The 24,834-nt window shown below is 34.6% G+C and overlaps 1 protein-coding gene and 1 long non-coding RNA gene across 11 annotated transcripts in view; one reads left to right on the top strand and one right to left on the bottom strand.

Moving 5' to 3' along the window:
• Tsp66e (Tetraspanin 66E) overlaps positions 1 to 24,834 on the top strand; it is a 112,058-nt gene that overhangs the window by 51,737 nt on the left and 35,487 nt on the right. For all 5 annotated transcript variants that reach the window (XM_076320926.1, XM_076320925.1, XM_076320927.1 and 2 more), the window contains exons 2-3: positions 1,299 to 1,390; positions 17,169 to 17,267. In XM_076320926.1, coding sequence (XP_076177041.1) covers positions 1,331 to 1,390; positions 17,169 to 17,267 — 159 coding nt within the window. In that variant the 5' untranslated portion in view covers positions 1,299 to 1,330. The remainder of the gene's footprint in view (positions 1 to 1,298; positions 1,391 to 17,168; positions 17,268 to 24,834) is intronic.
• Positions 1 to 24,834, bottom strand: part of LOC143151614 (uncharacterized) — a 42,556-nt gene that overhangs the window by 9,693 nt on the left and 8,029 nt on the right. For 4 of the 6 annotated variants that reach the window (XR_012993389.1, XR_012993386.1, XR_012993391.1 and 1 more), the window contains one exon: positions 16,677 to 23,526. The exons of 1 other annotated variant lie outside the window; for it this stretch is intronic. This is a non-coding gene — a long non-coding RNA (uncharacterized LOC143151614). Of the gene's footprint in view, positions 1 to 16,676; positions 23,527 to 24,676; positions 24,818 to 24,834 lie in introns of those variants that run through there. One more of the 6 variants, XR_012993387.1, reaches the window with a different exon arrangement.

Raw genomic sequence — 24,834 nt, 5'->3', positions numbered from 1 at the left:
ATAAATATAAAACTTTACAAGCCTATTTATAAATGTATATATGTATATATACATTAAGGTATCCATATATGTATGTACGTACGTATGTAATTTATGTATATAGACACAAAAAAGTTCACATACCTAGCTGAATCATGTATAAATAGGCCTATAAAGTTTCAGCGTTCTAATCTAAGAATCAAAATATTTATTCCTATTATAACTTATCACAAAATTTGAGATATCACACAACATCTATTTTTCCAAAAGTCAAATACACTTTCAGTAAGGGAGTGTAGGTTTCCATATAAACATTGTAACGCTTAAGATAGCGTTGTTATCCATTTTCGACTATTTTGCTTCTAAAAGAAACGAAGACAAGTGAGATTCACTTAAAGGGTTAAAAACAGTGGAATTGAGTGAAATGCAATTAAGGACGTTCTAGATTACTACCATAATTAAGGTTAAATAACAAATGAGTATTTTAAGGTCTAATTTAAATAACTATCAACTCTGAATAGTTGTTGTATTAATACTGATACTATAATTACCGTGTTTCTCTTATCTCCATAGCTACTTAATTTATGATCGTATTTTAATAATGTATAATTTAGTCTTGTAAAGTGTTTTACAATTTACGTTTATTGTATAAATGTTCTATTCAAAATTCTAAAGAAAGTTACGTTTGTTAATTGATTTGTTTACGAATGTAAGATTATGTCTTAAGTACAGATAATTTGGTATATCTGTAATATACATCTACTAAGACATATTCTTGATTAACACAAATTCGGCTCAATTAGCTTAATTTCTATTTCTTCTTGTTATCCACCTACGATAATTCCAACGACAAACATGTCTTAAATTAGTGACTAGTGTATTGCAAAGGCTTTCTATGTGATTAGTACACGCTATTTGTTTGAAATAATCGTTAAAATTTATTTTAATCTCATACGTTGACAATTTAATCGGATTTTATTTTATCTTGTTATTATATTCGCCTTGCATCGTTCTAGAAGGGTTCCAGAGACGATACTTATTTTGTTACATATTGAGTATTTAAAATGACGAAGAGAAGAATATCCGAAAAATTTGTTTTCTCGATGAAATGTTGTATAATTAAATTTTGCAATTTTAACGCAATTTTAAAATTTGCTATTTTTAGATTTATTAAACATCATTAACAAATTGAAACAAAAATTAGTCATAAGAGGTTTATCGATTGAACGACAAATTACTTGTTACTAGACTATTATTAAAATAAATTGTATCGCAATATCGTGTGAGTGACAGGACTAAAAAGCATTTGTTTTATTTAGTTACAGATACAGCTTAAGTTAAAGGAGCCAAAATGGCCTGTACTTCACAATGTGCCAAGTATTTTCTCTGTTTCTTCAATTTCGTTTTCTTCGTGAGTATGTGTTTATAAACGTTTATCATTAAATTGTTTCTCTATATCAAAATACGCTTTGTTTTATTTAAGAAAGAATTAATATTGATGACATAATGAGGGTTATAAATATTATCTTTCAATGTAATTAATTTCGAATACAGTAGTGTCCAGATATATGATTACATATTTGTCCGCTTATATGAGCGTAATTTATCACCACCAATTCCTAAAACTGATCATTTCAGCCAACCTCGGCGTTATTTGTAATTTTAATTTTCATGTCTCAACTGGTATTGACTTATCGAAGTGAGAAATTTGTTTTTATTATATTATTTACAAGATTACTTTAATCGGATTATTGAGATTTGCACGATTAAAATAATATTAAATACGACTATATTTACATTAACTTTTGGAATAATTTTCCGTAAGCATATCTTGTAATTAATCGTAATTAAACGAATAATGTTTAAGTAAACAACTGAAAGGTTCGGATATAAATGATATAATGTATATGTACATCTTAAATTAGATTTTATAATAATAAATAATAATACATATTACAACAACAGTAAAATTTTAATAATATTTTTTTTATAATAATTATTCTAATCATTATGCAAATATGGACAATCGAAATTTTAGCAATTCCACAATTAAAGTGTCAAAGATTACGTATAGTCAATAAAGCTTGTATAGTGCCGTAATGTCTATGCTGTGATTATCTAATAACTTTTGTCATTATTGCATATAATAACGTTTTGTATTAAAATACATCAGCAATAGTTTGTAGTTTCTCAAACTGTCATTACATATTTGTTATTCATTACTTTTGTATAAGATTATCTTTCTTATCCGCTAAAATATAGGAATATAAGTAAGGTAGATTCTCAAATTTATATTGGTCGCAAAATTTCATACTTCGCATAAATATTTTATAAATTTGTACTTTAACCCGTTCCTTACTGGATCGATTATTGATGACTTTTCGTTCATGTTCTACGTTCTTGAGACCAACAATTTTGCTTGTAGACAAAATATAACATTTACATCATATAACAAAATCATTATCATCAAGAAATATGTGCAATGTGTTCAAAATACATTGAATAATACATCTTAATTTTTTGTTTAAATAAATTATTGTAGCAATTATATAGCTTAAGTCGAAAAATGGAATTTTATTCGTTCATTATAAAACTTAATTAATACAAATAAAACTTTTTATTTATAATTCTGTTATGTATTCTTTCCTGTTTTAGTAAAACTACTGATATTTATAAAGACAAAAGAACGATTTTGAACATAAATGCTCTTTAATAAGTTAAAATAAAACGATGCATTAGTTTGTTGAATATTTATTACAATTAACGTACTTAGTTGCTATGAGGGGTTTCTTTCAGAAAAACTATACATGAAATATTAGATAATCAGATAGAAGTACTTCTAATATTAGATATCAGAAGAATTACAATATTTTCAGTATAAAAATAAAGTATATAGTTATTATACTGTGTATCTCGGGAGGAAACCAAATAATAATCATTATGTTTGGCAATATAAATCCATATTTCCGTATAAATCAAGAACGAGTGAGAATTCTCACTCGGACCACGGTCGAACGTGGGTACCATATAAACATTGTATGTATTGTGCACGCGAGTTCCAGTTAATAAAAGTTTTCTTAATGTAAAGTGCTGCAATTTCAATCTAGTGAAATAAGTACTGAAATAAATTTTTAAACTGTGAAGTAAGTGATTTTTAAACACCAATCTCTCCAAAATCGGGGCATATCTCAGTGAAATCCCATTCACCGACATGGTTTCTGTGAATAACTAACCCACTATAGCCCAACGTAGAAGTTACGCTACCGTTCTTCAATGCGAATACTTTCCAAAAAAAAAAGAAGAACAAGCGATTATAATTGACGCCAAAGAAGGTATCCAAATTAAAGAATATGCTTATGCATTAGGAAAAATTACAAAACCAGCTAACATCAGTTTCATGTCACGTATATCAAATAAATGTATAATATTGTCAAACATTTACTCGACAATCACTTATTCGATAATGAAAGAAATTTTTGATAAATTAAATATAAAGAGAGAATTAACTGTTTCATTCTTGCGAGCTGGCATACCAGAAGAAAAATGTTTTTGTACACGTTTTCAGTTTTCGCCGTCAAGTACATGTGTATCCAGAGGTCATAAACAAGCAACTGGAATCTATAAAAATCGAGTACGACCAAACAACATATTGGATCTACCTTTCAACGAACTCAATCTAATGCTTTAGTTGTGAGCAGGAAGGACATATAGTCAGAAACTGCGTGTGAAGTGAAAATGAAACGATATCGGTTGACCAAGGATCGAAAACAGTGCAAATGGAAATCAATAATAGAGTGACGCATAAAACGGAAGAACATCATAACATCAACCAAAAAGACGAAACGACTATAATTGACACAGACACACGCCCGGTAACAATAAAACGTACCGGATAAAAAATATCAGATAACTCGAACGATTTTTCAGGTAATTCAAATAGCACCTCCCAGAAATTCGAACCAAAAGCTACAGCCCCAAAGACGCCAGAGAAAGTCATCTCCTTGAAAAAATTTAGTAAAGACAAAAATTTATAAGAAAAGCTTCAGTCTATAACACAAATACTGGATGAATCAAACAAATTGTTAAACTACTGTAAATGTAAAAACTTCCTCGAAAAAGTACATAACAACTCTAAATCTGAAGAGGTAGCGTTAAAATTTACCGAACACGTAAACTTCGTGTAAAGAATTATACTCGCACATAAATGATTTAAGTTAATAAAATCGATTTAATAGGATCGTAGATAGGATTTATCGAATAGTAGGATTTTTGCTCAAAGTTCTCCATGATCAACAGCCAAACATAGTATGTCTGCAAGAGAAAAACTTTAAAGGAAACAAAACCATTAATGTAAAAGGATTTAACGTTGTTTTTAAAAACAGAACACACGCTGCAAGTGCGAGTGGAAGAGTAGCAATATATTTGAAGCACAACGTAACATACACAGTACTGTCGCTCACAACTAATTTTATAGCAGTCGCCGTACATAAAAAATGAATATGCATTTGCATATATATAACCAAATACCAAACAGTTACCAGCTCCACGAATACGACTTTATTAATCTCATCCTATAACTTCCAAAACCGTTTCTCTTCTTAGGTGATTTAAACTACCACAGTACACTCTGGTGTTTGGAACGTACAGACGCCAAAGTAAACATAATTGAGAACATAATATTCAAGACAGAACTGGTACCAACACACTTTAATACAGCAAATTGCTCCTATAGTATAATAGACTTAGTTTTTTGCAGCCCTTCGGTGTTTAACATTTTCGAATACTTAACATCATCCAAATTATACTAGGTTGTTCAATAACTTTTGTCATTCGATAAAACTTATTGAATAGTATAGTACTAGGTTGCTCAATATGTTTTGTCGTTCGATAGCAAACTTCAAAGAACAAATCATCAAAGCGACATCAAAATCTATTCCTTTAATCTCTGGTAGAACAGATACTAAAAACCTGTTATGGTGGAATCCAAAATGTAAGAGTACAATTAAAGATAAAAAATATGCTTTCAATATATATTCAGAAAACATAAAACTAATGCTAATCGAATAGTATTCCAACGAAGAAGGGCAATGGCTAGGAAATCTCTGAAGAATCTAAAAGGAACTCATGGATGGAATACATCGTTTCGCTAAAAAACAAAACTCCGAATGAAGAAACATGGACGAACTTAAAAGCAATTATCGGTTACAAAAGAAGCACCCAAATAAACACAATTATTAAATCCGATAATTCGAAAACATAGCTAACATACTAGTTGAAACCTTTGCCAGAAACTCTGCGACGAAAATTTCGACCAAAAGTTCCTTAATATTAAAAATAAAATGAAAAGAAATATCAATTATCATAATGCTCCAGCATAAAACAACTCACATATAAATAAAATTCGAATAGAACTTCGTTCTGCCGTAAACTTCGTTAAAAATGCGAGCCCCGGACCCGACAATATTCCAAACACATTTATTAAATAACTCCCACCAGCAGGAAAACAAGTTAATAAAAACAAGTTATTTTTGGTTAAGTGGCAGGAACTAGGTGGCAATATAAGAACTCGTCTTGCTTATATTGAAACCTAGAAAAGAAAAAACACATGCTGAAAGCTATTGGCTAATAGCCCACACTTGTTATCCATGCAAACTCCTTGTAAAAATCTTAAACACGAGAGTAAGATAGTTCTTAGGGTCAAATAACATTCTTGGCACCGATTAAAATGACTTCAGAAAATCCCGACTAATGATTTACAGCCTCGCTGTGCTAGACTTAAACATTTGCGAAACTTTCTGGAAAAATCAGCATCTTATGCAGTATGCTTAGACATCGAGAAAACTCATGACATGATATAGAGAACAAGAATCATTTATATCTTATAGAACTTAAATGTATCCGGGAATATGCTATCCGTATGTATGTCCGAGCTAATAGTCATTTATCTTGCTAAATAAAAATTACAAACGGTGTATCATAAGGCTCTGTAATGAGCATCACCTTATTTCTCATTGCACTGAATAACATAAAGTTATTAGCACCAGTCCTACTACAGCGATACTAAGTGAAGTAAAATTACCACCCCTCGAAGTCAGAAGAAGACAGTTGTACTTAATTTACGCAATCTCGAAAATACCAACATCTATCTGCAAAATACTCAGGACAAATAGCTTTCCGAATGCCTCCGTTAGGAAATCCAAATACCCTACTCTCCTATTCACACGAATACATTACTACACACAAGATCTGCAGTTTAATATACCTCCTATTCTCCCTCAAAGATGTACTAAACTCTCACCATGAACGTGCATACCCTCCAACGTCTTTGATGAAATCCCAAGCAAATCCAAAGATGCACAGCAAAGTGCATTTAGAGCCTCCTTTTACGAACTTGTAAATAAATTCCCAGAATATTAACAAATTTTTACGGATGCTTCAAAATCAAACGAGGGGACAATATATGCAGTTTGTACCCCCAAAAGGAAAATTACAGTTCAAACTCCTAAATAATTTCTCAGTGATGTTCAATGAAGCTTATGCCACCCTACAAGCCCTAAAACAAATAAGAAAATTGACACATGATAAATTCATTATTCTTACTATCCCCTCACATGTTGGCATTACAGAAAATGAAGAGACTGATCTAGTTGCAAAATAGGCAATAAACAACAATATTGATACAAAGCATAAACCAGTCTATCACAAAGATCTCCAAAACCATACCAGAGAAATAAAAAAAGCTTGGAACGAAAAATGGAAAACATCAAAACCGACAACCATCTGCAAAGTCTGCAACAATGTCAAAGATATTGAATCAATCATAACAAAACTTAGAATTGGGCACACAAATCTCACCCATAAACACCTTATAACGAAATCAAATCCAAATGTCTGCGACTTATGCAATATACAAATAACTTTATTTATTTAAAAAAAAAAAAAGTAAAAAGAGCTTTAGGAAGAAATTTGAATTTTGTATACGGTTCGTCTACGAGCTTTTTTTCTAACGTGAGGAAATCTTTTAAAAGGTGCCACCGACCCCTTGGGGCCTTTTATTCATTAAAACCACCACGGTGACCATTTTCGCCCCAGGTCCGGAGAGACAACGGATGCAGCATATGAGCAAGGCTCCCTGGTGTTCTCCTCTCCCCCTCTCTTCTCGCGGAGTCTGCGCCATTTGACGCTAGATTGTGACTATAGTCACCGGCAGCGGCATGTTAGGGCGGCAGGGTAGAGTCACGCTGTTCCGCCACTGCTCTTTCTGGGGGGTTCTGCGTAGAGCAGTCGCAAGTCCAAATCTCACAGCCGTTCGTGAGTCCCAAAGCCGCGCTCGATGGGTTGGAGATGGGACAAGTCGCTCGTCCGCTATCGACGCGGCGAATATCTCGATTCTGCCCTCGGGGAGAGGAGCCAGTTCTTCTTCCGAGAACAAATTTGTCAGATGAGGGGAGGTGGAGCTGGCGCACGAGGCTAACGCGCCCTCGCCTGCCACTATTAGAGGGACTTTCCGCGACACTTGTTGGCCCGCTCGCCAATGCTGCGTCACGGTCTCCTTTTGCGATATTATGCGTTCGCAAGAGGCCACGGCCGTCCAGTTTCTCTCGCTGCCGAGCAAAGCCCTCACCACGTTCGGCAGCGAGAGGTCCCCCCTCCCCCTTCATCATCATACCGACCAGGACATGGCGCTTACCCGCCCAAGTAGGGCATTTCTCTAAGGTATGTTACGCCGTGTCCTGGTCTGCGAGACAGTGTCAACAGTGCACAGTCGATTACTTCCCTATACGGCGCAGGTATCGTTCGAAGCAACCGTGCCCGGGTAGCACCTGTACCGTACGATGGGTGAGAGTACCAAAGCCTCTGTCTACCTACTTCAGCAGGAGCGGCTGGACAACTTCGATAGTTCGCTGGTTAAACGCCGGTTGAGCCAGTCACTGTTGCTATTGCAGTAGTATGGACTGTCGGGCCTGGCAGTTAAGAGTGTCCACCTTCCGGCCCGTCAGAATCTCCCCGCACTCGCGGGACTTGCAGCATTATTTGTAGAAAGTCGCGTACGAGCCTGCGAACAGATCTAACGAAAGAAGCTCCGGAAGAACGGTTGCTTTGTAGGACATCGTCCTATAGTGACCCGCAACGCCATCCGCTTGTGGTCTTGATGCAGTACAGTCTGGTAGCGTCAGGAGGTTGCTAGGTTGCCCGCCCAGATGGGGGTCCTATACTGAGCTACCGACGAACCATGCCCGCATAGAAGTGGTGAACCCAGTTGCTCGGACTCTGCAAGTTGGAGAGAAGCCGGCTCAGAGCGCCGACTATCTCCTCCAACCGTGGGGCCAGTGACTGAAAGTGCTTCTCGAAACACCAGTGACTGTTGAGGATCTGCCTCAGATATCTGGAATTTTACCTCGACGTTTGTACATTATGTGCATATTTTGTTTTATTATTATTTGTTAGGGTTTATCATTCGTATGGTGAACGTGTTTCTGGACAGGGATTCAAAAACATTTTACTCGTATAATATGGAAATTTATACCAGACTATAACAGTTCCACTATAACAGACAGAAGGGCTAAGAGAACGTAATGTGACTAACGGACATTTTTTTACGTCACACGAATTATAGGTATTATTCAAAAAAACAAAGTAGAGATTCCGTTATTGTTGATCGACATGAAGAAAGAGCCCATATACTATTCTGAACTAATTTTTTATCATAAAGTAAAAACAACTATGGTTTTTTAAGTTTTAAAAAGATGACGATTTATTACATTGTTAAGCACATAATAAAAAGTAAATAGGGCTAGAATAAAACAAAATACTTGAAATAATAAAATTCTATAACGGTACAAAAGGAGACGTAAATGTTTTAGATGAAATAGTTGACACGTATCGCTGTAAACGTGGAACAAATAGGCCAATGGCAGTGGTTCTTTCACCTAATTATTATATTTACATCATTGAATGTTACATGGATTCAAAAGAAAAAGAACTTTTGCAGACGCCTCTTTTCGATAGAAATTGAACATTCTCTAGTGCACCCATATATTGCGTTACGTACTCGAATTCCTCGAGCAGTTAATACTACTTTAATTATTCAGAGAATTTAAGGGATACCACAAGAAGGTTTTATTATTTATGACGACTGCGAGCAATACTAAGGCTAAGAATACTCACTTTCTTGGTTTCAATAAAAAAGTTTACAAATTTAATAGTCTACTTTTTATTTTAATTCTTTGTCATTGTATCAATTTGACACTAAAGGGCAAATTAAGTTAGGAAAATGAGGGACGGATAACGGTTAAATAATCTGATACAAGAATTTAATGAATTGATATAAGAATTTAACATAAAGTTTAGAAGGTAATTTAATGATCTACTGTACGCGATACTCTTGGTAAAAATTTCTTTTTGGTAGTCTTTAATTTGTGCCACTTAGTGAAAAAATAAATTCTTTAAAAAATCAGATCGATCGGATCACGGAAAAACGTATCATAATACACAGGTTTTGTTTATGCAAAAACATTAAACTCCACTAAAAATAGGAAATATAGACTTTAGCATGTCATTTGATTGTTAGATGTCATTTTAGTTAAAAAGTTATTTATTAAAAATTGAAATAATTTGTTTGAACAAAGAATAAATTAGTATTGTATTAAAAAAAAAATGATAATAAAAATATTTTTATTAATTCTATCTTTACACAGTTTTTTACACAGTTGTATTATTACTAAATATATAAATTTGTAAATATTGGTACACATTTATTATAAATCTTGTTTTAATATTTTTTTACTTACCTAGGGATAACACTGTTTATATTTATTTTCAATTTGTCTCTCTTTTTCCTTTTATATAATAAAAATTAAATACTTCTTCATTAAGTTTACTGTTTATTCTGTAAAATCATTAACGATTTCAAAATTTCCTACAATTCTTGTTGGCGCATTATAATTACCATCTGCTTCTCATAATACTGGGTCCTTAGACACAAACTCTATATTTATATGAAACTTAGAGAAGAAGTTTAATGTTTGTCTAGAAACAAAATAATTCAGAATAACATCTATGCATATATCGTCCCATATCTTCCATATAAATGATCAATTCTTTACGGTTTTATTCGCTTTCTTTGTCAAGTACTTCAATCATTCTTTTTTGAATGGATCAAAAAATTATAATACCACATTTTTTAGTGATAAGTACCATAAATGGTCGCTCAATTTTTGCCAAAGCATTTAATTTCACTTTTCGTATATCATAGAATAAGACGTAAAACTTGTCCATTGCTTAGCATCACCAACAATTGTGATTCCTTAATGATTCGATAACAATATAGTATTGAAGTTTTTTCCGTTATCCGGATCTTTTCTTTATTACATTATTATATAAAATCCACTTTTCATCTGTGGTAATCAAATATGACTAATAAAATAAAAGAATATTATCAAGATAACTGAATTATTCTACGAAAAAATCAGCTGTAAAAGAAAATGAAGCGTTTAATCGATATTGTTAGAATACAGTTCATGCATTTTCAAGAAGAAAATATTAGAGGGAAACATATAACGAATAGTATGCAATTTTCTAATGATGGATCAACCGACATATGAAACCACAAATCTACTAAAAGAGCAGTGATTGATTGCTCACATTGTGTGTTCCTCGAGGTGTTTCCTCTTCAGAGGCATGAATAAGGTAACACGGAGAGTGTGAAGTATTCTTTTAGTTAAGTGTTATTGTTGCTGCATACTTTGGGCGCTTTTCATCCTTCGTTTTAGAATCAGATGTTCTCTCGCTCCATACTCTACAATGGTACGAAGGGGGAAATGTAACCAAGGATAAGCAACTTGGTGTCGACAGTCTCATTCGCACGTCCATCTCCTATTGTGGTAATCGTCTATGTAGTTGTGTCTGGTTTGTTTGTCCCTGGAAACTGCGATGACGCGTGACTGTTCTTAAGAAGACAATCAATCTGTAAAATGGTGTCGAATGCTTCTTTAAGTGATTTAATCTCCTTGTCCAATGTAGTAACACGACATGACGTAATCCACCAAAGAAATTTTGCAGTAGGTCTTTTTCCATTTTCTTAATAATTTAACAAGACGACTTTCTCTCTCTGTCAACATATCCGTTTAAAGATTCACTGTCATAGATTCTTAAACATGACATTTCTCCTTGAAAGTATGCCAATTTTCTTCTTGGATCGTATCGTTTCTACAAATACTTTAAGAATTCAAACACGTTTCCGAATATTATATCTTGTACCTTGGTTCTTGTAGGACGAGCAAGTTTTGTCAGAATTATTGTAAGAGATTATTGTAATATATTCTGGTGCTATAGTTAACTCATTTTTTGTAGTTTGCGCGAAAATCGACATAGGTGGATTTTTACCAGGCAGTGAGAGACTCGTGCTAATTTTCTCCATCAGGACACGTCGCTTATCCGTCCATGCGGAGCACACCTCTAGGGTGTGTTGTGTCGTATCTTGGTTGCTGGAACAGTGCTAGCAACGCGCCATTGCTGCCTTTCTAATTAGGTTTAGGTACCGCTCAAACCATCCATGCTCGGACAGCACCTTCACCATCCGGTGGGTAAGACCACCGAAACCTCCATTCTACCACTCCCTCAAGAATGATCGAATAGCTCTAACGTCCACTGTCCAGCAGTTGGCTAGACCAGTCATTATTGCTACTACAACATAGACTGCAGGATCTGGCGCTTGAGGGCTTCTACTTTTCGTCATGCCAGGACATATCTGTTCTTGTTCTGAGTGTCCTGCGTTATGTAAGGAGTGCGTCATTATGGGAACGGAAAGAGTCTCATGAGTTGTTATGGGAACGTATGCAAAAGGAATGTTATCAGTTTTTGGTAGGGTTACACTCGCGTGCCTCCCGGCGGCTATGATAATATACCGCGTGTCTCCCAGCGGCTATGATAATATGCCGCGTGCAAGTTTGTGAGAAGGTATAGCGAGGGAAGTCCCGACAGAACGACCTCCGCCTCGTAAGATACCGTCTAATATTCGCGAAGAACTTGCAAGGTTAGCCGCATATGGATCTGGCGCAGTAGTGTCATGCTCCGCCAGGAGGTGGGTAGGCTGTCCACCTACATGGGGGCCCAGACAGTCAGCATCAGTATATCGTCGGCGCAATAAATTAGGCCTATGTCGTCGAGGAGGCCCTCAACATAAAAACGATATTGTATCCAATATTACGTAGTAAAGGGCCCGATATCTAGCAAGAATTCCGACTACTAATTATGAGTATTATAAACATAACAATAGGGCTAATAACACACTCGACAAAGCTAAGATACAAATAGCCAACAAATGAACGTTTGAAAGTTCTAAAGAAAGTTGAATCGCCCATAGATCTTTTCCATCGGTTTTGTAAGAGACTGAAACTGAAGCAGAGGGTCATATGTACGAAGTAGGACTGGCTGATACTGGTAAGCGAAAAAGACATATGAAAAATGACGTTTGGAATGCAATATATTTCAAGATCTAATTAACTGATTACTTTGAGATTTTACAGTTACCTTTACTATAATATACATTAGATATTGTCGATGGATATTTTTAAAATTTGCAATAATGTTGGAAGATATAAACAAAAAACTGTGTTAAATACAAATAGCTGCATTTTAATCATTTTTACGAAAATGAAAATGTTTAATTATCAATGTTTCAAGAGTTTCTGAATTTTTATTTTAGGTTATCCCGCTTAGCAGAAATACTATACATTGTCAAGCCATCTTAAAAAAAGTTATTCAGAGCGATGCGATTAAAAACCTAAATAAATAGAATTTAAAACGAAATTAATGCTATCTTTTTATAGTTTATATCATTGTAAAATAAGCTACAAAATTTTGTCTCAATCAAATGTTTACTTTTCTGCTGAACTTTTAAAATATGAGCAATTTTTGAATGAATTAAAATTTTTTCCTTAAAAGGATTTTATAATTTATCGGTTCAAATAGTCGAATTTCTTTTTCCATTTCTTGAATATATGTATATTTACGAATATACAATTAAAATTTTATTTAAAGTTTGTAAAATTGACGGAGTTATGAGATTGAGTACTGGTATCGTTCGGCCGACAAAAGAAGTCGCAGCATGTTAATATCCTCACTCTAGTTCTAGTCAGTTGAATCCCCTACCATCGCAGGTGTTGACCGCTATTGACCAAAGACGGTGACGAAGACTGACGGCGGTGATCTCAAGTTCGAGTAAGAATGAATTCGTAGGTAAGGTGCATTGGTGTAGGCTACCAAAAAAAGCGTCGAGTATTTATAAACAGAATAATTTGCTTATGGTTTAGGTACTATCTCTGATTCGATAAGTTGCTCGTAATGAAAAAATGACTACAATTTAATATGCGTAATACTCATTAATATTTTAAAAATTATTTATAGCGAAAAAAACTAATTTGTATTTATTAAAAATAATATAAATCTGCGTATTCTCATTACTATCAAGATAAACTCTGTATAATTACAATTTACACAAAAAAAGTCATGTTAGTATTAAAATAAGTATAACTTTTGTTTCTTGCATTACAAATTTTCTAGGGAACTGTTTCATAGGGACAACTTCGAGTCGATACTGAAACTGCAGAGTCAACTGCATCGGATTCCTATGATTCAACTGATTTAGACGGCAGTAGCTTCTCGGAGAATTTGTAATGTAAAAAAATGTAAAACTTATGCTCGATTTAATTTTAGTATGACCTGTTTTTGTGTAAATTGTAATTATATAGAATTCATGTAGATAGAAATGAGTATAAGCGGAGTTATACTATATTTAATAAATACAAATTAGTTTTTTTCGCTATAAATAATTTTCAAAATATTAATGATTATTACGCATATTAAATGGTATTCATTTTTTCAATACGAGCAAGTTATCGAATCAGTGATAGTATTAAAACAAGAACGAAATCATTCTGTTTCTCAATAGCTAACATTTTGATTAGAAGACTACGCCAATGTCGCAGTATTCTCTCTCACTGGGTCTCACTATGGTCACCGTTAATCTTCATCGCCAGGTTCAGCCAATGGCGATTCTTACTAGCGATTGTAGGAGTGGCAGTGGACTACGACAGGATTGGAGATGTAAACATGCTGTGTCTTCTTTTCGTAGTCGAATGATATAAACCTTTCTAAGTATTTATCTTCTATGAATCTACTTATCAGTTTGTAAGTAAAAAGTTATTGGGGATGGTATGGCTATATCTCATGTTCCTTGTTGTTAAAGGTACATTAGTGTAAATATTTTAACGTTACAATATATAATAGAAACATTGCAGCATCACTTTTTGTATAACAAATTGTACGTTTAATGATTTATTTTTGTCAATATTAAAAATAATGAAGATTATGACTGTTATAAACGGTGTGAACTGTTATATTTATTTTGACAAATAAAAGGGCCGAAATATGTATATAAAAGATTTTTTAATTTCTAAATTAAAAAAATCACCGATGCTTAATTACTCCCTATGCCGGATGCAATGACGAGATCAATAATTTTTTCATTAAAACCACTTAAATAATCCAAACTTTCTGCTGTCGTCATAAGAATTCGAACTGCATCGTAATCACTTATTTTGCAGTATTTTAGTTTTTTCTAAATTGCAATTCATAGAACCCGCGACATTTGGGGAGGGGAGAGGAGGAGGGGAGCATTCGACTGTTTCTTTATCAGGAGGTTTTTAGGTAGTTGTAGCAAGTAAATCTATGCTTATAGAAAACCATGAGTTTTACACTATATTTACAGATTCTTATGTGTTAAAGGCACAAACTTTCGAATAAATGATTTAAACTTGTAGATAAACTTTGTCATTAAATAACACTTTTATTAAATAATAACAACTTCTTCAATAAAAATTTTAAAATAGGATCACAAATAGAATTAGATTAAAATGATTAAAACTTTCGAACTTTAAGTTAACTATGACACCCTCTTCCATTGTTCTATTAACTCCGTCCTTTGTAGAAATTATTTTGTTATCAATTAGAACAAATTTAGAGGATTGCACATAAAAATTTGAGTGATCAAAAAATAAGGTCCACTCTAATGTCTATTTCAGAGGATGTATCTACACACTAAAATAAATAAAAAATGTCTTATGAACATACATCCTATATTCCTCTTACTTTTCGAGTTATGAAGAACTAAAGAAAATGTTTGACGTGGCTTTAATACATCTTGTTATTTAATGTTTGCGAACAATACAATTGACAATACCGTAAGACATCGTTAACAATCCAAACTCTCAGTCAACATCTCAAATTCACGAGTTTAATACAGATTTACAAGTGGCAAACTAGTACACTTCTGTTGAAATGACCGACATGCATTTAAAAATCTATAAGAAAGGGTACAATAACGATTTGAGACTATTCAAGGAATAGTTGACATGTTTAAGCAAGTGTAAAACTCAATGCTAAGATGGGCAGTAACGTCTGCTGAGACACGAGGAGGACACTTCGAACATTTTTTTTCATTCTTCATAATTTAAAAAATAAGAAATACAGGACATATGTTCATAAGACGTTTTCTATTTATTTTAATGTGTAGATTCATCATTTGAAGTAGGGAAATATATTTCCGAATCACCCTGAATATTAATATCAATAGATTTTGTACATTTCTACATTTTTTCGCTTTTCCTATTACTTTTTAAAAAAAATATTACGTGACTATTAGCTTTCTATAACGGTTCTGCATAATTTTTTGTATTTTTGTTTACCGAAGGGAATTAACTCGCAAATAAATAAATAAATAAATAAATTTTGTTTGTTTTAATGATAGTTTTGCATTTTATTTTAAATTGCAAAGCTATATTTTTCAATGAAATTGACAATTAACTCGTTACAAGTAGATGTAGCCATAAGTAAAAATCTATTTGTGTGTTTAACTTATGAAAGTGATCTGTGTTACGTACATAGAATCAAACAAGTTATCAAACTGCATGCGAATACTGTCAATCGAGTATAAGAATCACATTTTTAAAAATATGATTCTTGGAATTGATGTCTCACACATAGTTGATCTTAAAATGTCTTTGTAATCTTTTCTAATATTACTATTACGTGAATCAGTACTACAAGCAGGTACTACTATTTTGAGCACACTAATTACAGTGGTAGCTGTACCGGTAGCGTATTCAAATTTTATAAACCAATAAAAAAATAAAAAGATGTGTTTCTACCATTGAATCACACTTTATAACTATCTGTTCGACATTAGAGTGATTTAGAAAATATTGCCCATTACAAAACTTTATCTTATTAAGTCACTTCATACGGCAAAACAATTTTAAATACGACGATACATGATCTTTTACTAGTTTTCTAAAAGCAATTGTGTGGTGTGTTTGAAAATTGGAATACGTGTGGAATTTCGAGAGTTTAGTGAAAAGTGGCTGAGACGTTTTTGTTTAGGTCATTGGATGACGAATTGGGATAGGTATCGCTGGGCGACCGAAGCGAGGCGAAAGAAAAGAAAACGAGACAGTGTTGTTCCAGCGTTGTTCCAAAGAGTAGTCGTGTCGTATTCTATTTTTTGTATCGAATATACGTATATATCGAAACATTGATCTTATTCTTTCTTCCCCTTGCATCTTGCACGTGGTAAATGAAATATTTCAAATTTTACTATAATTGTATTTTTCTTTAATACGATACTGGTGTTTCGGATACAAAAACTGTATACATTTGACGTTGTTTCCATTATTAAATCAAATCGCGTTCACAACATGCATCAGTGCTTAGAAAGTGTGATAGGTGCAGTAAGGTCTGGATTATATATTGAATAAATTATAATCCTAGTTATAAAATATAGTATCGTTTCCAATAATTGTGTCGAAGTATTGAAACTTTAATTTTTCCACAACTTATTTTAAGTATGGATGAAACAAACAATGGAAAGGGAAACAAATGTAACATATATTTTCGTAATCAAAACGCAACAAGTTTTCCATTAATGTACTATTGCATATGCATACTGCATTTTAATAGACAATCCAAAAATAAAAGAAAGCGATGTGACTGAAACTGCGCAATATATTCTGGAACATCCTAATAAGCGAATACAATTTTTTCGCGCAAATATTCTTTCATGAGAAAAAAAAACTATATTACTGGTTAAGGGTTAAATTATTAAAAGTAACAAGTTGAATGTTTATTTTCAGGTAACCGGAGGAACTGCGTTGGCCATTGGAATATGGTTCCTCGCTGATATTCATTCGTTTGTACATCTTATTGGCAACCTCGACCAATCGAATATTCTGGTAAACTTTGAAAACTTTTTTTTGAAAAAAAATTTTCATTTTAATTGCCCTGCAGAAAAGTTTGAATGGACTTGCAATAATCCTTAATTTCAAGACGGGATCGTTTCCTCGGATTTATGATGGGGAGTCATCTCCACCACTGTTTATGTTTCTGCAGTGCGAGAGAATCCGACGATTCGGACCACGCGTGGCGGTGGTTGGCTGTCGAGAATGTTCTTTCTCATGCGCCATATTGAATCCATCTTCTAGTGAAACATAACATTTTTATAATTTTTATTATATCTTTATAAGAGTATTATCAATGGATTAATGAGATTTTCCCAATGAAAATGAATCTAAACATGATCTCATTCGGACTACTCTGTATACGTGCACCTTTGAATGTGATCATGTTTGGATTTATGTCAGTTTAATCATAAAAACTCGTCATTCCATCGATAAAACTTTCAAGATATAATGAAAAATATGCAAATTATATGACATTAATGTTGATATACAGGATGTTTGCAAAATTGTGGTATATTGGCAAGGGATGATTTCTTACACAAAATTGAGTCGAAAATGTAGAATAAAGTTACGGAGTTTCATTTCTGAGAAAATGGAGTTTGAAAATTCGCGATTTCCATTGTTGCTTGTATAATTTCAATTAATGGTAAGCCCTGAGTTTCAATAATTTATTTGTTCTAGTAATCTACAAATGTTAAAAATGTTTTCCTTGCTTTTGTAAACAAATTCTTGTTCACCAATTCAACAGTTGTACCTCTGGTTTAAGTTCTTGTATTCTGGTAAAACGTGATAGTGCGCTCCACCGTGTTGAAAAATGAAGACCTGATGGGTGAACAACGGTACACCTTCTAATAAATTAGGTAAATTATTGAGTACAGAACATAAACACAGTGCTCCTGTCAAATTATCTTGAAAAAGATGCGGTCCAATAATCTGATTGACAACTGTGCCAGCTTATACATTCATAATAAAATTATAATAAAATATTTACAAATGCAAATTGGCAAATATTTACAATGGAAATTGCGGTCTATAGTACTTGCGGAAATTGCGGTATATGTACTTAATAAATTTTCAAACTCGATTTTCTTGAAAACGAAGCCCTATGTGAAAAAACTTTATTTTATATTTTCGATCCAATTTTACGCTAGGAATCACCCCCTTGTGGTTTGTATCACGATTTCGCGAACCTCTTGTATGTTTGGCACCATTTTGAAATTTCGGCCACGTGGAAACAAATTTCTAACCGACATATGTATGTTCGTGTTGTGCTGAATTATGCTCGGTGCTGTATCCCATTCACCGTCTACGAACAGTCCATTTAAATTGAACCAGTTCTGTAAACAAAATTTTGAAATGACCTCGAATTTAAGGTATCTGGCAGACATGTCTTTTCTCTTTGAAACAGAGAATTACTGTAATAAGTATATACATAAATAAGAATAAATGTTTATTACAATTTAACTGAAATTATTTTTAAGGAAGTTAATTTACAAGGTGCATAACGTTGATATACGCAACTTACCTTTTATCTGCTGTAGTTAATCCATGGACATTTGTACGAATGAAATTACTATCTTTTTCATACATTTCTCAAATAACAAGTGCACAAGTGTCTTCGACAAGCGTTTCTGTCTGTCTAGGTAGGCGGTGATGAGAAAGACTTTTCTAATTTGTATAAAATCTAGATATTGAAGGTGTTTCTGAATAGTGAAAATAACGTAACGATTACGTAAATAAATATAATTTGAATAGTAAAAGTCAAATATGTAGTATAAGGAAAGACAATACTTGGAATATAAATAAGAAATTTATGATAACAATTGTAATTGATGTAAAATGAATTTTATTATAAACGTACTTATCAGAGGTGTGAGAAATCTTGAAAATATTGAGATCTCGATGTTCGAGTTGAGACAAGAAGATGCGAATCGAAACGGGACAAGTCTTGAAAAATAAGTTGCCACTCGAGAACTGCGAAAATCTCGAGTATCTCGGAAGTCCTGAATACATCGAGATCCACAAAAATTTCGAGAACTTAAATAAATGATAGATATACATCTACACATGCATATCTATGTATAAATATTAGGTTGGAATATAAGTTCGTAGAGTTTTCAGAGTAAAATTTGAAGACAATTTTTAAATATTTATACATATACTTAGTCTGTTACATATTTTCCATCTTGATCTAGTACTTTACGTCACTTTTAAGATAACTTCATTATCCCGGTTTTCCAGATCTTTCTATCTTTTTGAGCGATGAATTCAATCACATGCGTTTTACTAATTTCCGAAGAACCCAGGCTTTTCCCATTAAAAGAATTTTGCAAAGATCGGAATAAGTGGTAATCGGAAAGTGCCAAATCGGGTGATTACGGTGGATGAGGCAGGACATTCTAACCAAACTGCAAGAATTTATGACATGTCTGCAAGGAGAGACATCGATTGCTGCTTTTAATTGATCTAATTGTGAACAATACTTATCCGAATTCAACATAAAATCAATACTTTGAATATAAATAAGAAATACAATTATAATTGATGTGACAGGAGCTCGTAGTACAAAATGCCCTTCCAATCCCACCAAATATACAACATCACTTTTTTCATTGATGAGCGACAAGAGCTCGTAGTACAAAATGCCCTTCCAATCCTACCAAATATACAACATTACCTTTTTCGGATGTAAACCAACTTTGCACTGGTCTGTGGAGGCTCATTACGTTTTTTCCAGGATCTTTTACGTTCTACATTGTTATATAGGATTCATTTTTCGTCGTTTATAACTATTCGTTTAAAAAATGAATCATTTTCATTTTGTCTCAGTAATGAATCATTAATGGAAAGGCGGTTCGTTAAATTTCTTTCCGTTAGCTTGTAAAGCACCTGTACATCGTATCGACTTATGTATCCAAGAACTTCTAAATGCTTTATAACCGTTATATGAGATATGTTGAGTACTTTTGCTGTTACTTGCCGTATGATGTAGATTGTTTTCAACTATCATTCTGATCCGATCATTAACACCGACTATAAGCCTATCGGAAAGTTCTCTACTTGCAAATTGTGCTTTCAGCAACAGCATCGTTTCCATAAATGGCACAAATATTTTTTGCTGCTTGAATTGCATTTTTTCCTTCTCAGAAATAAAAAAACATAATTTTTCTTCATTCTAACCTCTAATTTAAACATACGTCAAATTTATAAGTGTAGGAACAAATCGCAAGAAGAAACACGCTGAAACATATTCTTTCGGATTGCATAAGTATGTCTTTCGTTTTATTCATGCCAGAAAAAATGAATGTCGCCAAAAGTAACTTATTGCGAACGCTACGAACTTTTGTTCCAACTCAATATGTAGTATATCCATTATTTATTTAAATTCTTGACATTTTTGAAAATCCCAATGTATTCAAAATTCCCAATATATTTGAGATTTTTAAATATTTCTGAAAATCTAAAAATTTTCGAGACTTTCGACATTCTCGAATGATAACATATTTTCGGGGACTCCTCGATTGTGGAAAAAATTCTCGTCTCATCTCGACTCGAAATTTTCAAGACCTCGTCATGGTGTCCGGCTATGATCAAACAAACAAAGAAATTATAGATCCGTGAATAAAAACCTCACAAAAACCTCAAGTAATATTTTAGAAATTGGAGAACGAACGGGAGATTAAAGAGGTCAAAGAAGCTGGTTCTTTCGATAGAACGTCTCCGAAATCGACTGCTTGGAAGGTAACTAAGTTGCCCATGAGTATATAGAAGGACCGACTTAGGGAGGAGGTGAATATCTCTTCTAGCACAAATTCAACGGGCAAGGTGAAGCCTGCGGATAACAAAGTTCTCGAGCTGCCAAACCCTCTGTTGGGACTCTTGCGTATTCTTTTGTATCAGTGAGGAAAGTGGAAGTTGCAACCATTAAAGACTGTACAGCTACCTTCAAAATTCACTCATCTGGCGCCCACTACAGTTAGAAAACTGTATTGCGAAAGACTTTCCAATCTCAAGAAGTTCAACATGTTTTCAGAATATAAGGTAAATTTATGACCAAAAGGAACGACTGCCAGGATCCCTCGCTAGGCCCTCACGAGGGCTTGTCGCCGCTAGGATTTGCAAGTACGTCAAGAATGCACGAAAAGCAGACGACTCCTTTACCTCGAAGCTGCGACCAATCACAGAACGTAGATTCGAGGCCAAGGGGCAAAGTTGACTGAGGAGAATACGGGCGAACTCCCGACTCGGCCAATCACCGTTCCATTCATTTTTTTTATATCCATTATCATATTTATAAAAATTAATTTACTTTAGTTCATAAATCAGTAACTACAAGTTAGTGTCTCGATCAATCCAAACGTCGACGAGGCATAAACACTCTCCAAAAATGCAACTGCGGTCAAACCACAAAAGAAAGACGAACTGGGTGTCACCACCCGTAGAACTCCAGTAAAGAAGCTGAAGGACGACAAGCCAAAAGTTTCGAGACACTTCCGTCAGGCTCGTGGAACTATCACGTGATAGTCTCCAAAAAGACAAAGTCAGACGGTAAAGTGACACCAGTTAAGCGAACCGATAAAAAAGTGGGAGAGGTATCGATGGAGGCGAAATATGGACTGAAAAGGAGGCAACTCGATCCCATATGAGAGGAAGCCAATACCTTGGTTACGGATGTGCAGACCTGCTGCCTTAAACTTGAGTCTAAAGTAACGAAGGAGTCCGGCTGCCGGATCATTGGCCAAAGTTTCGCAAACTACGAGCTTGTCCAGAAATTGCTTTCATGAAACAGTTTCCTCTAGGGACAACTCGCTGTGGACTGAATTTGTTGTAGTATCGGATAAGAGTTGTCTGTGGCTAGACCGAGTTGCCCCACCACGTCTTCTTTAATTGTTCCAGGTACTGAGGCGCATAAGAACTATCGAGACAAGGAACGGAAGGCAATGGTCTATTATGGCAGGTATCAGAAACTGACCTTGTATCGAAACACCTATTCCAGAAGTTTTGAAAATGCCCGTGTACACGGGTAATCACAATGAAAGAAAATCGAACGAAAAATACAACGATACAGAGTTAATTACTTCCCCTTCTCTTCCTCGATTTGAGATTTTTTGAACGCATTACGGTCCTATGCTTCGATCAAGACTTCCTTAGGCCGAGAATTAAGTCCCACCTAGCTTGGCGGATATTGCCCTGATTGGGTTGGATTTGAAATGAAACGTAACAGCGCAACAAGAAAATAGATATCTGAACCTGGAAAAAGTGGTATTGCTAGTATGGACATTAAGTCCGAAGAACAGTACGTCTCTTCTCATGTGAACGGACACAGAACGCAACTACATACTACATACCGAGCATGGCTGTCACCAGTAGCGAGAGATCTTTCCCCAATTATACCTACCAGAATATGGTGTTTATCTCAAGAAGATTACACCTATACGGTGTACTGTACTCTGTCCTGATTATCGAGATAATATCAGGAGCAGCCGTGTCCAGATAGCGTGTGAATCGTTCGGTAAGTGAGGTTACCCAAATGTCTGCCCGGTCACTTGGACAACAGTGACGACCCTCCCCCACTCACGAGACTCGCAACGACTGTTGTAATAAGCTCCACGTGAACCCGTGAACAAATACAGCGGAGAAAGTTTCGACAGGACGGTTTTCGCTTCATAGGTTATAGTTCTATAACCGTGGGCGACCGTCAACGTTGGCCGCTTATACACACGACGCAGCAGTGTCATTTTGCTGTGAGAGGCGTTTAGGTTGCCCATCCAAACGAAAGTCCTACATAGGACCACTGAGTATACCATGCCCGTCTAGAGGAGGCGGACCCATATATTGGAGAGAAGTAGGCCCAGAGTGCCGACAATCTCTTCTAACTGCGGGGCCCAAAATCGGAAATGCTCCTCAAAATACCAGTAGCTGTCGAGGATCAACTGGCGAGATACTTCATCTAGGACCTCATCTCATTCACCCCATTATGTGCGGCTCTCCTCGACGCACATAAATCGTCAGTACCGCGATTTTATGGAGAGCCACCTCCAAACCTATTCCCCTGATCTGGTCAACGACGCGCTGGGCACTGTTCTGCTGAATGACTCTCTTCCAATCCTCTTCAACAGTCAGCACCAACATCCGCATAACACGTTATGCGTTAAGCTGACGCTATCGGGGAAGTAACCTGATCCTCTTGATCGGACTCTGCGAAGACGTGGGATATTAGATCCTGAGCCCCGCAGCTGTGGTTGAGGTTGGCCTGAAAATTGTTGCTCTAGGTTGAAGCTGGCCTGAATTTATTGTTCACGGAGTTGCATTCAGAGTAATATCGCCAGATGTACAATGCAAGTGAATGTGCATTGATACACATTTCTCGTATGTACCATTCGGCTAAGAAAAGAAGGCACAGCGTGTTTACATTTCCACTTTAGTTCTAGTCAGCTGAATCCCCTATCATCACAGGTGTTGGCCGTTATTAGCCGAAGACGATGACAAAGATTGACGGCGGTGATCCCAAGTTCGAGTAAAAATAAATTCATGGGTATTCATAAACAGAATAATTTGCTTATGATTTAGGTACTACCACTGATTCGATAAGTTGCTCGTAATGAAAAAATGAATACACTTTAATAAGCGCAATAATCATTAATATTTTGAAAATTATTTATAGCGAAAAGAACTAATTTGTATTTATTGAAAATAATATAAATCCGCTTATACTCATTATATTCAAGAGAAACTCTATATAATTACGATTTGCACAAAAACAAGTTATGTTAGTATTAAAATAAGTGTAACTTTTATGTTTCTTGCATTACAAATTTGTCGACAAACGGTTTCATAGGGACAAGTTCGAGTCGTTCCTCGTCGTCAGCTCAAACCAAACATTTTCTGCGTCATATATTCGAATTATTGGAACCTGTTTTATAATAAATTTAATACCGAATCAAGGAAGCGATACTGAAATTGCAGAGTCGGCTGCATCCGATTCCTATGATTTAATCGATTCAGATGGTAGTAGCTCCTCGGAGAATTTCTAATGTAAGAAAATGTAAAACTTATGTTCGGTTTAATTTTAGTATGACCTGCTTTTGTGTAAATTGTAATTATATAGAATTCATGTAAATAGAAATGAGTATAAGCGGAGTTATACTATATTTAAGAAATACAAATTAGTTCTTTTCGCTATAAATAATTTTCAAAATATTAATGATTATTACGCATATTAAAGTGTATTCACTTTTTTATTACGAACAACTTATCGAATCAGTGATAGTATTTAAACAAGAACAAAATCATTCTGTTTCTTAATAGCTAACATTTTGATTAGAAGACTACGCCAATGCCGCAGTATTCTCTCTCATTTGGTCTCGTTACGAGTTGCCATTGATCTTAGTAGCCGTCTTCGGCCAATGGCGATTCTTGCTTGCGATTGTAGGAGCGGCAATGGACTACGGAAGGAGGAAGATGTATATGCTGTGCCTTCTTTTCTCAACCGAATGGGTGTATTTAGGATCACACACTCAGCTGAATGGGACTCAAGTATCTGGCTGTATGATTTATACTG

Source organism: Ptiloglossa arizonensis, chromosome 9, assembly GCF_051014685.1.
Source record: "Ptiloglossa arizonensis isolate GNS036 chromosome 9, iyPtiAriz1_principal, whole genome shotgun sequence".
Classification (NCBI taxonomy): Eukaryota; Metazoa; Arthropoda; class Insecta; order Hymenoptera; family Colletidae; genus Ptiloglossa; species Ptiloglossa arizonensis.
Note: the sequence above shows the minus strand (reverse complement) of the source record. Positions and strands in the feature narration are given on the sequence as shown.